The 11,456-nt window shown below is 56.0% G+C and overlaps 1 protein-coding gene across 3 annotated transcripts in view; it reads left to right on the plus strand.

The window, feature by feature from the left end:
- Cuedc1 (CUE domain containing 1) overlaps positions 1-7,688 on the plus strand; it is a 69,686-nt gene extending 61,998 nt beyond the window's left edge. For 2 of the 3 annotated variants that reach the window (XM_005394045.2, XM_005394044.2), the window contains exons 7-11: positions 1,654-1,764; positions 2,543-2,636; positions 3,305-3,363; positions 3,847-3,917; positions 6,348-7,688. In XM_005394045.2, the coding sequence (XP_005394102.1) occupies positions 1,654-1,764; positions 2,543-2,636; positions 3,305-3,363; positions 3,847-3,914 (332 nt within the window). In that variant the 3' untranslated portion in view covers positions 3,915-3,917; positions 6,348-7,688. The remainder of the gene's footprint in view (positions 1-1,653; positions 1,765-2,542; positions 2,637-3,304; positions 3,364-3,846; positions 3,918-6,347) is intronic. The other variant, XM_005394046.2, reaches the window with a different exon arrangement.
- The last annotated feature ends 3,768 nt before the right edge of the window (positions 7,689-11,456 follow it).

The following is an 11,456-nucleotide window of genomic DNA, read 5'->3' on the forward strand; positions in this document are numbered from 1 at the left end:
GTACCGGGAACCGAACTCACGACCTTGCGCTTGCCAGGCAGGCGCTTTTGCCGCTGAGCTAAATCCCCAGCCCCCCAGCCTCTTTTTATGTTGAGACGGGCCTTTGCTAAGTTGCCCAGGTTGCACTCAAACTTGTGATCCTCCTGGCTCGGCCTCTTGAGTGGCTGGGGTTATAGGCATGGACCACCATACCCAGGACACATTTGCTGCTTATAGAAAATGCATGGAGAGGAGGAAGAGGGAAAGGAGGAGGGTGAGATCAATCGGAAAGCGTTTGTGCACTCATTTGTCAAGTAGCTGGGAAATGTGTGCTGTGGGGCAGGCCCTGCCCTAGCTGTTAAGGAAAGAGAAATTTCAAGCTTTTAGTACAAGGTTATGAAAACAAGAATTGCATCAAGAGTGGGCCAGGCCCTTGTGCTGGGAGCTCTGGCTGAAGAGGACCAGGGCGTGGGCAGCAGTGCTGTTGGGGTGCATGGACTGGAGGGTGAAGCCAGGGCTGGAAACGTGGGGCAGAGGCCCTGTCTTCACCCTCAACATCTGGACTCTGCACCCGTGTGGGCACGGTGTCCCCTGTATGGTCGCTGCCCGGCCCCACACATACACAGCTGCCAGGCACAGAAGAGCTCAGCAGCGTTTGTGCGGCACAGAGCGAGTGTCTGTGGCGCGCTGGAGTGGGGCTTGCGGGAGCGGCGGGGTGGGGGCCCAGCTCAGCCCAGCTCAAGAGAAAATCCCACAGGCGGGAGCTTAGGCCCCAGCAGATGTGCATCTGGGCATGTTCACCACGCCTCTTGTCCTTGATCCCGAATTAACCAGAGACACCAGGGCTGCTGAGGTGGATCAGAATGATGCAGAGGGGACTTAGCAGACAAGGTGACTCGGGATTAGTTACAGGATGGAGAGCGTGGCTTTAGAAGGGCAAGGAGGGACCCAAGCAGGGCTGGGGAGCCAGGAGGGGCTCTGGTTCTTGGCCGCACCCCATGCCCATTCCTGCTCTGTGTCCTGGAGGCTGACCCCAGAAGAAGGGACGCTTGCCCGGCATTCTGGGCCCTCTGACTCGCGTGCACAGGATGCAGGCAGAATGGTTAACAGCGGTTCTGGGGGCCTCTGTGTGGGGAAGCCTGGTTTGTAGCACCACAGCTCAAGCTACCAAGGTGACGTTATGGCATGTGGAACTGCTCAAAAGAGTGCACAGCTGGGACCCCATGCCAGCCAGCTTTCCACACATGAAGCTGACCATGAATGTCCTCGTTTCCAGCCAGGCGTGGGGGCACATGCTTGTAATCCCAGCCCTTTGGGAGGCAGAGGCAGAAGGATCCCATTCGAGTCTCACCTGGGCAATTTAGCAAGTCTCTGTCTCAAAAAATAAAAAAAAGGCTGTGGATGTAGCTGAGGATCAAGGGCCTGGGTTCAGCTCCTTCTCTGCCCAAAAACAGGAGTCCCCACTTTCACAGAGGAGGAAAGCATGGTTTGCTAGGGGAAAGAAGTGCTCCTATAACCCCGTGTCCTCCTGCCTTTAACCTCCCTCCTGGTTTAAAGGAAGAAGCCTGCATCTTTGCTGCAATGGGAGGCTGGGGCTCAGATGGCCACTGTGGGGACTGCCCTGCCCCCTCCCCTGGGGCCTCAGCAGCGGCTTGCTCTTCCTCTCTAATACAGCTCAGGGGCCGTCCCTCAGCAGGTGTCTCCCTCTTCCAGGAAACAGTGATGCCAACCCTGCTGTGTCTGAAGATGCCTTATTCAGGGACAAGTTGAAACACATGGGAAAATGTGAGTCCCGCCTGCAGCCCCCTCCCTGTCTTCCCAGCTCTTGGGAGGCAGGCGGGGTTTTGAACGCCGCTGACGCTGGGTGAACTGGAGTGACATTTTAATCTCAGGCTGGCTCCCTCAGCCTTCCTGCCTCACTTCCCTTCTGTAGCTGAGTCTGGATACAAATTAAGTTTAAATCCTCTTGGGCCAGCTGTCTGCAGGAAAATAATGTGGCCCACATGGCCTCACCCGGATGTTGTGTTCACATTCTCTGTGGCTTGTGGCAGCTGGCCCTGTCTGGCCATGTAGGGGGAGACCCTTGCGAGGCCCCTTTTGTTTGGGGCGGGGGGCCATCAGGGTTGGGGACCTCTGCGCACAAAGTCCTGCCAGCCTTCAGAAGCACTATCCTTCCAGGCTTCCTTTTTCAGGAAGAATCTCCAATTAGTCATGGAAATCCCAGGACCAACTCTGGAGTGGCTAAGGGAGGGGCAGGAAACGAAGCCAAAAGCGGGGCTGGCAGGCTGTCGTGGCTGGGGAAGGAATACCCGGATCTTGGGCTGCCCATGGGCCCTGGGCCTGGCTCTTGGTGGCCTCTGCTGCCCCTGCAGGCCAAGCTGGGATGGCAGCCTTGCTCCTGAGGTGGTGCCTGCATCTGCTGTTCTTATCACCTCCCTTCCCCAGCTCCCACCCCAGGGGCCCTGGCGCCGCCTTGGCCACCCCGAGACTCAGGGGTGGGGGGGACCCACCTGCTGCCCTCACTGCCGAGAGAGCAAACGGCTCACAGGTCTCTCTGCCCCAGCCACCCGGAGGAAGCTGTTTGAGCTGGCGCGCGCCTTCTCCGAGAAGACCAAAATGAGGAAGTCCAGGAGGAAGCACTTGCCCAAGCATCAGTCGTATCCTTCTGGCCTGGCACGGGTTGGGCGGTGCATGCTGCCTTGGCATCCCGAGGGTGGGCCCTGACGTTGGGTCCTACAGCCTCCCAGCCTCCTCTCTGCTCCACGAGCTGGGCTGCTTGGTGGCCACCTATCTCCCGGAGCACCAGGGCCGGGTTTGGGGAGCAGGGCAGAAGGAAGTTGTTTGTCCTATGATGAGGCCAATGACACTGCCAACTTTTTTTGCTTCTCCTCCTCTTTCCTGGGAGAAAAATTGGTTCTTCAAATGCGAGCAGCAAACCTGCCCCTAACTTCTCTAGCTGAACTGGTCCGTGGGTCCTCACACTTCACTGTGAGAGCCCACCTTTTCCTTTTCAGCTGCTTGAACAGCAGTGAGGCTTTTCACATTTTCATCCAGACTCCCATCCAGGTTCAAACACGGCCCAGGATATTAAAAGCTGGACAGCCACAGAGGAGCAGGGAGAAAGTCCCTCTCCTAGTCCCAGAGGTTTTCCTGGGAGCTGAGGGTCAGGGCCTGGCTGCTCCGTTAACCCCAAGAAGGGAGGCTGGAGGGCAGTGTTGGGGTGTCGAGGGACAGGTGAGGAGGCCTCCTGAGCTGAGGTTGGGGTGAGACGGGGCATGGCGGCACTGGTCTATGTCCAGGACAGTTTTCCTGAATGGCTCGGCAGGCTGGGGGCTGCTGCATCAACAGCCAATCTCCTGGATGACGTGGAGGGCCACGCTTGTGGTGAGGCTCCCGTGTGTCTGTGATGGGTGACGCTGCGAGAGGAGGCCCTGGGTGTCCCAAGTCAGGGGACCGAGTGCTGGACAGGTTCAGGCCTTTCAGCTTTCACCCAGTCTCCAAAGCCACGGGGGCCAGGAGACCCTACTAAGCCCCACCCCTCTCAGATCCTACCAAGCCACACACAGCTGAACTCTGATCCTCATGCCATAGGGCCTTTAAGGCCAGGAGACATCCAGATACAAGGACCAGAGGGCCTTGGGGGTCATCTGGATAGTCCAGCTTGCCTTCCCACTTTATAGATGAGGAAACTGAGACCCAAAGAAGAGGCAAGAACTTGTCTAAGGCCTCAGAGCCAGGCCAGCCTCCAGGTGTCCTTCTGCCTCCCACTAGACACATGCTTTGCCCCCCAGAGCCAGTATGTACCCCACTGCGGGGAGGGGTGGCAGCTGCAGCGTAGAGGGTGAGGGGGCTCCCCTCTGCTTTCAGATGAAGACCTCCGGGGAAGGCGGCAGGAGACACCCAAGATGGAGGAAGCCCTCAGGGAAGGACAGTAAGAGGTAAGTCCTGGAGCCACGGCTGTCCGCGGGCTGCCTCGTCTCACATGGCTTCCGAGGGGAACAGAGGCACCGGGCTCAGGCAGCTGAGGAGCACAGATCCTGACTCTCTTCCCTCCTCATCGTGGCCAGGGACAGGGGCTTCTGCATGCAAACTAATCTTTTGCAGCTCTTTTATTGGGTTCTTTACTCATTTGACAAAAGATCATCACACCTGCCTTGGACAGATGCTGGGAACAGGAAAATAGGATCAGCTTTTGACCTTGAATAGTTTATAACTCCACGCAGAAGACATTCCCGACCCACTCAGCACAGAGTGGACAACTTAAGAAAGACTGAGGTGGTGGGCACACATAGAACCATCTCCCAGCTTCCACATGGGTTGAGCGGTGTGGGACCTGCCACCCCAGAGCAGGCAGTCCTGTCTCCTCCGAGGCAGCTGCTTCTCCCGAGTCCCTGTGCGACCCTCTGGGGCAGAGAGCATGTGCACGGGTGGCCTCCTGCAGGACCCCGTGGGCCCTGTGATCAGCGTCTGCCGGGCTTTCTTGAGCTGTGGTGTGGCAGGTGCGGCCCTCAGGATACTGATGTGGGGGAGGCGAGGCATACCAGGTGCGGAGGACGGAGCCAGTGAAAGCAGCACCCTCTCTGCCTCTCACGTGGGCAGCTGGCCTGTCCTCCCCTTGAGTTGCCTCCCTACTGCATCCCTCCCCAGACACTTCCAGCCCTTTTGCCCTCCCAACCTTTCCTCAGTCATCACCGAGCTGCACCCCTGCTTCCCAATCTCTGGGGTGCCCAAATAAATAAAGGCAGCCAGGGAAACAGCTCCATCCCCATCCCGTGTCACAGCCATGCCCCCCAACAACAACACACACACACACACACACACACACACACACACACACTGGTGCCCAGGGAAAATGGGTCCTACCTAAAACCACCCCTACCTCAGCACCATATGCATCATTTCTGTCTCTCCTGAGTCTTCTTGCTTTTTCCTTGAATTTACTTCTTCCTCCTCCCCACTGTGAAAATTAGGCTGGTGGTGCACGCCTGTAAGGCCCAGCCAACTCCAGCTACTCTGGAAGCTGAGGCAGGAGAATCGTAAGTTTTAGGCCAACCTGGGCAATTTAGTGATATCTTGTGTCAAAAAATAGAAAGGGCTGGGATGTAGCTCAGTGATAACAACGCCCTGGGTTCAATCCCTAGCACCAAAAACCATGAGGAGCGTTTCCTTTACTGCCCAGCTAGCAGGAGGGTGGCTTCCTCCTCCACTCAGCTGAAGCCGCAGGAGAGGCCTGACGGGGAGGTCACCAGCCCACTGCCCGCCGGGGCAGCATGCTCCCTGCGTTCATCTGGCACTGCCTTCCGCACCTGTCTTTTCCTGAAACCCCTTGCTGGGTTCTGGTGACTGCAGGAGCCCTGCTGCTTCTTCCTCCCTTCCGGGCTCTGGTTGCTCCTCTCGCCCCCTGGCTGCCCACTCATTGCTCTGCCCTTGACCCTTTGAGCCTCACCCACACTCTCTGCCAGCATCGCCACCCTCTTGCATGGTGTCAGCGTCAGCGATACTGTGCGCTTGTCTCCAGCGCAGTTGCTCCTCCAGATGGGCCCTGATCCCCAGCTGCACCCGATTGTCCTTCCAGCCCTGGAGGTCAGCTCCGGAAAGCCGGGCGCTCTCTCCTCCCGCTTCCTCGTTCCATTGCCCATGTCTCCCGCCCCATAGCTCACCACCTAGTCAGTGGCCCTAGTTGCTGCCCCCCTGTTCCTCCCGTCACCAGAGCCCCGCGTGGGTCCCACTTCGCCCTTGCTCTCTGTGTGTGTCTCCTGAGCAAAGCCTCGGGAAGACCTCAGCCTGGTGTCTGGGACCCACCCAGTTCCTGCCCCACTTCGCCTTTCTGCCCTACAGACTCCCTTGGTTCAGCTCATCAAAGATCCGCCCGTGCAGCAGCGGGCACTGTCCGCCTTGGAGTGCTTCCCACACAGCCGCGTTCTCCCCACCCGACCCCTCCTGACTGTCTCCTGCTGCTGCTAGCAGAGCCATTGCTGTTCTGGAGGCTGCTAGGATGACTCCACGCAGAGTTGCCAGGTTATAGCCCCTGGAGGAAGGCGAAAGGAGAAAGAAGAAAGGCGGGAGCTCCCGATTTTTGTATCTTCTGCTAAAAGTATCTCTAGAAACCAAGGACCAAAAAAGTGCCTCCCCCTGACTGGGAAGTGAACCCAGGGCTTTCACACTAAGTTGAGTCCCCAGCCCATCTGTCTTTGACTTTTTATTTTGAGATAGGATCTTGTTAAATCACTAAGTTTTGCCTGTGCTGGCTGAACTTGTGATTCTCCTGCCTCAGCCTCCCAGGGTGCTGGGATTACAGTTATGCACCACCATGTCCAACTAATGGGCTCCTTTGAAAAAAGACTTCACCCATCCCTTTTTCCTGCCAGGTGCCAGCAGCTCCACCTCTCTAGGGATGCTCTGACCCGGCAGGGGCAGCTGGAGAGCAACGCGGCACCCTGCTGAAGGGCCCGGATGCAGCCAGACTGACGGTGCTTGATTCGGAGGCCGGGTGGTCCTCCAGCCATGGTCCAGCCCAGCCACTGCCACCTTGCACGGGACCTAGAACTTTGGAGTCGCCATCCTATGATTGGAGGAGGGACCTGGGGCCCCTAGAGGGCAGCAGCCAGGCTTTTCTACAGCCGTGGGTGGCAATGCAGGAGTCACGCCTTTCTTTCTTAAAAAAAAAAAAAAAAAAAATCTGAGGAAGTTCAGAGGCCGGAGTTTGGGAAAGGGCAGGATCACCCTAAGCAGGCTCTCGGCTGGAGGTGAGCTCCTGCCTTCTTCCCTCCGCATCTCTCCAGCCGGGCGTCAGACTGCCTCATCTCCTACCCTTGTGTCCGGCTCTCTAGGCACCTTGGGCCCCTTCTTCCCAAGGCCACCTGCATCTCAGCCTTTCCCGGGGGCTGCAGGGCCACTTGGAGCCGGGGGGGGGGCAGTGGCGCTCACCAGCGTGCCCTGAGGGGCGACCCTCAGCACCCCGCTTCCTCCCAATGGGGTGGGAGGAGCTGGAAGACTCTGGCCAGGCAGGGTCTGTCCCCTAAGGGTGGGCCGCTGGGGGCCGAGAGTGCCGCCTTGGAGAAGGGGCAGCACCGGGTGGGGGCAGCTGCCAATAGCCAGGAGGTGATGGGAGGAGGAAAATTGTGACTCCACCTATTCTTAACCACAAGGCCACTGCTAAGCGGCGGAGGCGCAGCTCTCCCCGGACTGGAGCGCAGCGGGTGCAGCTTCCGCGCGGGGTTGTGGGTGGTGGGGCTGGGAGTGGGATCCGATACAGTATTTGTTGGGGCATTGGTGGCCGTGAGGTACTGGGGCGTGGCGAGGGTGAGCCAGGACCTTGCCCTGTTCTGCGCCCCTCATCCCCTGCACCTCCGCGACTCTGGGGCGGCCAGGCAGCGTGAGGAAGTTGGGAAGCACGGAGCTGGGGGCTTTGGTCATGAGCCCTCCTACGCTCTTGGCTGGTTCCTGGCATGGCCCGGCGCACTGAAGGGACGGGGAGCCCCCAGCCGCTAACTTAAGCTCCAGACAGCCTGATCCCGAGGGGCAGAGGAGGGGCTCTGGGCCGTGACCCTGACTTCTCCCCGGCCAGGGCCAGGCTCAGCGGGAGTAGCCCCAGCCCCAAGTCTCTGTGTGTTGCTTTATTATTTTTTCCTCCTATGTGTGGGTTTTTTCTTGGAACTGTTTCATAGGAACTCCTGTAATAAAGCCTTGGTGTTCTCTTGGTGCTCTGATGTGGCCTGCTGTGGGCTGGATCCCCCTCTTTGTCTCGTGTCTCTGTCGGGGGACAAGTCTCGGCCACCTGAGATCTGTGTCCTGCCCTCAGGCCACCTGCTTCTGCCGCCCCGCCCCCAGCATTTCCAGGCCTGAAGGGCTCTGAGGGCACCGTCCCTGCTGCACTCCCCAGGTGACACCTGTTGCACCACAACCTCACCGACCTGCTGGCTTTGTCCAGCGCCTTCGGCTTCCTGTTTGCAGCAGAATGTCAGCCGCTTGCTGATAGGCAAAGGAAACGCCTGGGGAAAGCCAGTGTATTGCGAAAGCTGCCTCTGGGTCAATTGCCTAAACAAACAGAAGGCTTCTGGATTAAAGGCAACTGGAGGGGCAAGGGCCTGTGAAGTCAGACTTCAAAGGGAACACCGAGACTGTCCAGCTCCCGTAGCTCTCTCTAGCTTTCTCGAATCCTCTGCTCCCCGGCTGGCTGAGGAGTCCCCCACAGGACAGGAAAAGAGGCTGCCAGCAGAGGAAGCTGGTGCTGTTTCCAAACACGGCCCCTCTGCGGGTTAAACCTTCTGCCTTGTGGTGAGCCCACGGCTTCCCAGTAGCTTCTATCTTGCTCTTGGCCTCTGGTCACCATGGCCAAGCCTGCCTCCCGCCCCTCTAGTGCCATGTTCCCAAGCAACCAGCTTTTCCTTCTGCCCTTTCTCTTCTGGCCCCACCCACCTAACCCAGGTGGGCTTGAAGAGTGACATGTCTGGGACAGCGGGTGACCACCCTAGCTGATTCACTGACAGCTGCCCACCAGTGTAGGCCTTGGAGCGTAGCCTCAGTCCTGGGACTTGTTAGAAAGGCTGAGTCCCAGGCCCGGCCCAGCCCAGCCCTGTGAGTCCGAAACTTGGGTGAATTAGTGTGATTGCACTGCACACTGAAGTATGGGAGCCGTGTATCAGCATGCAAAAGCTTTCTAAAAAATTCTGTAGAGGCCGGGGATGTGCTTATTGGTACTCACCTGGCATGCAGTAGGAGCTGGGTTTGATTCCTAGCACTGGGGGAGAAAAAGTGGAGCTATATCTTTGTAGTCAGGCTTGGTGATGCATGCCGGTAAGCTCAGCACTTTGGAAGCTGGTGCAGGAGTATAAGTTCGAGGCTAACCTGGACAAATTAGTGAGACCCAGTTTCAAAAAGGACTAGGAGTGTGGTTTAGTGGCACAACATCCCTAGGTGCTAAATTAATATCCAGATGCTCAGTACCCCAGACCAATTAAAGCCAGGTGGTTGATTTAAAGCTCCCTAGGTAATTCAAGTTTGCAGTCAAGCCTGAGGACCAGCACGCTAAGCTGCCCATCTTCGCTCAGCTGACCTTGTCCAGTAACAGCCACTTTACACATGATGAAATGACACTTCAGAAAGCTTAAGTAATTCATCCAAGGTCACAAAGCAAGAGTACAGTAAGCCAAAAAAGGGGATCCAGGGCTGCCTGACCCCAAACCCTATGCTGCATCCTCTACTTCCCTGCAGCTCCAAGTGTGCTCCATGAAATAGCAGCATTGCCATCACTGAGGAGTGCTTGGAATCTATCAGCCCTCATGCACACGTAGTGAATTTGCAGCTGGGGTGCATTGTGAAAGCCCTTCAGCAGATTCTGACACACCGTGCATGTGAGAACCACAGTCCCACGGCTTGGCCGCTCAGCTGTGGTTGGTGGTCTGGCAGCAGCACAGCAGCAGCACCCATGCATCTGACTCTAGCCCAGACCTCCTAAACCGGAACGTGCATTTGAAGGACTCTTCGGTGACTAGGGTGCACATTACCGCTTCAGGGTTGCTGTACATTAGAATTATTGTGGTTGCTGGAGTTCCCGATCTCACTGATCTGGGATTTCACCTGAGAATCTGGTTGTAAAACCTCAGGCGATTATAATGTATAGCAAAATTTGAGAGCCGTGCACTGCTGTTTGCCTATTAGTGTAGATGAGATTGAAGGTGACTTCCCTGCAGAGAGGGGAAGGAGAGGGGAGAGTGTGAGAGAGAACACGCACCCTGTGGAAGAGTGCACCCGGGACCAGGACGGAGACGGACCGGCACGGTGGTGGCCCTAGTGTCTATCCTTGCACACCAAGCTTATCAGCAAATGCTGGGCTCCCTCGAGCCACAAGGTGATGGGTTTATCCTTTGCAAAGTGCTGAGCCAGGCTGTCTGGGGTCTGCTCTCACTGGTGGCCCTGGCCTTTCGTACGCTTTGGTGTCCCTGGGGTTCAACCCCAATTTGCAGGGAGATCACAGGTCTGGAAAACACTGCATCCTTTTTGGGAGCTCAACTGTTCTTCTGTTCTTGAAGCACCTGCTTGGGGTTAGGGATTAGCGGTTGGAGAAAACACGGGAGAGCTTGGTCTGGAGAACAAAGGAGACCAGCAAGGTGGGGGTGATGAGGGTTTATTATATGTCACTCTTCTGGGGTGTTTTACAGACATGATTTTCCCTAATCCCCCCAACACAGATATACAATCAGCATGACTACCATTTTCTACACACCAGGAAACTGAGGCCAGGCGTAGTGGTGCATGACTATAATCCCAGAACTTGGGAAGCTGAGGCAGGATTGCTGTGAATTTGAGCCCACTCTGGATTACATAGTGAGTTCAAGGCCAGCCTGGACTACAGCGAGACCCTGTCTCAAAAACCAAAACAAGAACAAAAGAGGAAACTGAGGCACAGGGATGTTCAGTTCCTTATTGAATAATAAATGTTAGTACCTGGATTTGAATTCAGGTAACTGAACTTCAGAGCTGATGCCTAAATGCTAAGCTGTACGTTGGGGCCTGGAAGGGGACAGTGATAAGACCCAGAAGCCTGGCATGGATGCTATTTCCAGGGTAGAGAAAGGGTCCTCCTGCTCAGAAACATCTGCAGTGATCCCGCACTGTGCCTGATCCAGCACTGTGCCCGAACTCCCCCGCTGGCATTTTTTTGATCCGGTTTAAAAACAATCTCTCAGTACTTCCATTAAGTGGGAAATATGCTATTGAGAGAGCAGCACATGAAGTCCTTATGCCCATTATCACAGCACAGATTAATTTGTTGGATTAGCGGGCTGGGCCAGCTGGGGGAAAGAGTTGGAAATTTCTGGAGCGAGCAGAATTGAAAGGAGCTGTGTGAATCTACTGTCCCCTGGTGGTTACCTTGCAGAAGTGACAGTCGCGGGTGGCCAAGAGATGGAACATCGTTTTCCCAGATAGGAGCACCTGTTAGACTAAACAGACTGAAGGGAATTTGTTCACAGGATCTTGTTCTGCAAGATTTGCAAAGCACAGGTTTTGGGGGGTTGTTTTGGTTTTATTTTAAAAGGTTACTAAGGATATTTAAATTTCAGTGTATAAACTCCGCACAGGAGCACCTTGCTATGAGCTCACTGGTCGTGCGCGTGGTCTGGTTGCAGCACTTTCCTTGCTAAAGCTGAGAAGCCCATTAAAACTTTCAACACAAACTTGGGCACGTTGGTTGTTCTGTCTGTAGACTAGCAGCCCTGATATCGAGCCAGAAGCTTGTTGGTACCGCAGGATTTCAGCTGGACCTGGTGCTTCCCCGTATGTCTAGCACTCTGGGAGACTGAGGCAGGAAAAGCACAAGTTCAAGCCTAACCTGGGAAACTTACAGACTTAATGAGACCCTGTCTCAAAATTAAAAATTAAAAAAAGAAAAGACCAGGGATGTAGCTCAGTACAAAGGCCATCAATTCAATCTTCAGTACTGGGGGAAAAAAAGCAGTTTTTCAGTTGAGTGTGGA

The sequence above is a fragment of the Chinchilla lanigera genome, unplaced genomic scaffold (assembly GCF_000276665.1).
Source record: "Chinchilla lanigera isolate Chin_1 unplaced genomic scaffold, ChiLan1.0 scaffold00050, whole genome shotgun sequence".
NCBI lineage: Eukaryota > Metazoa > Chordata > Mammalia > Rodentia > Chinchillidae > Chinchilla > Chinchilla lanigera.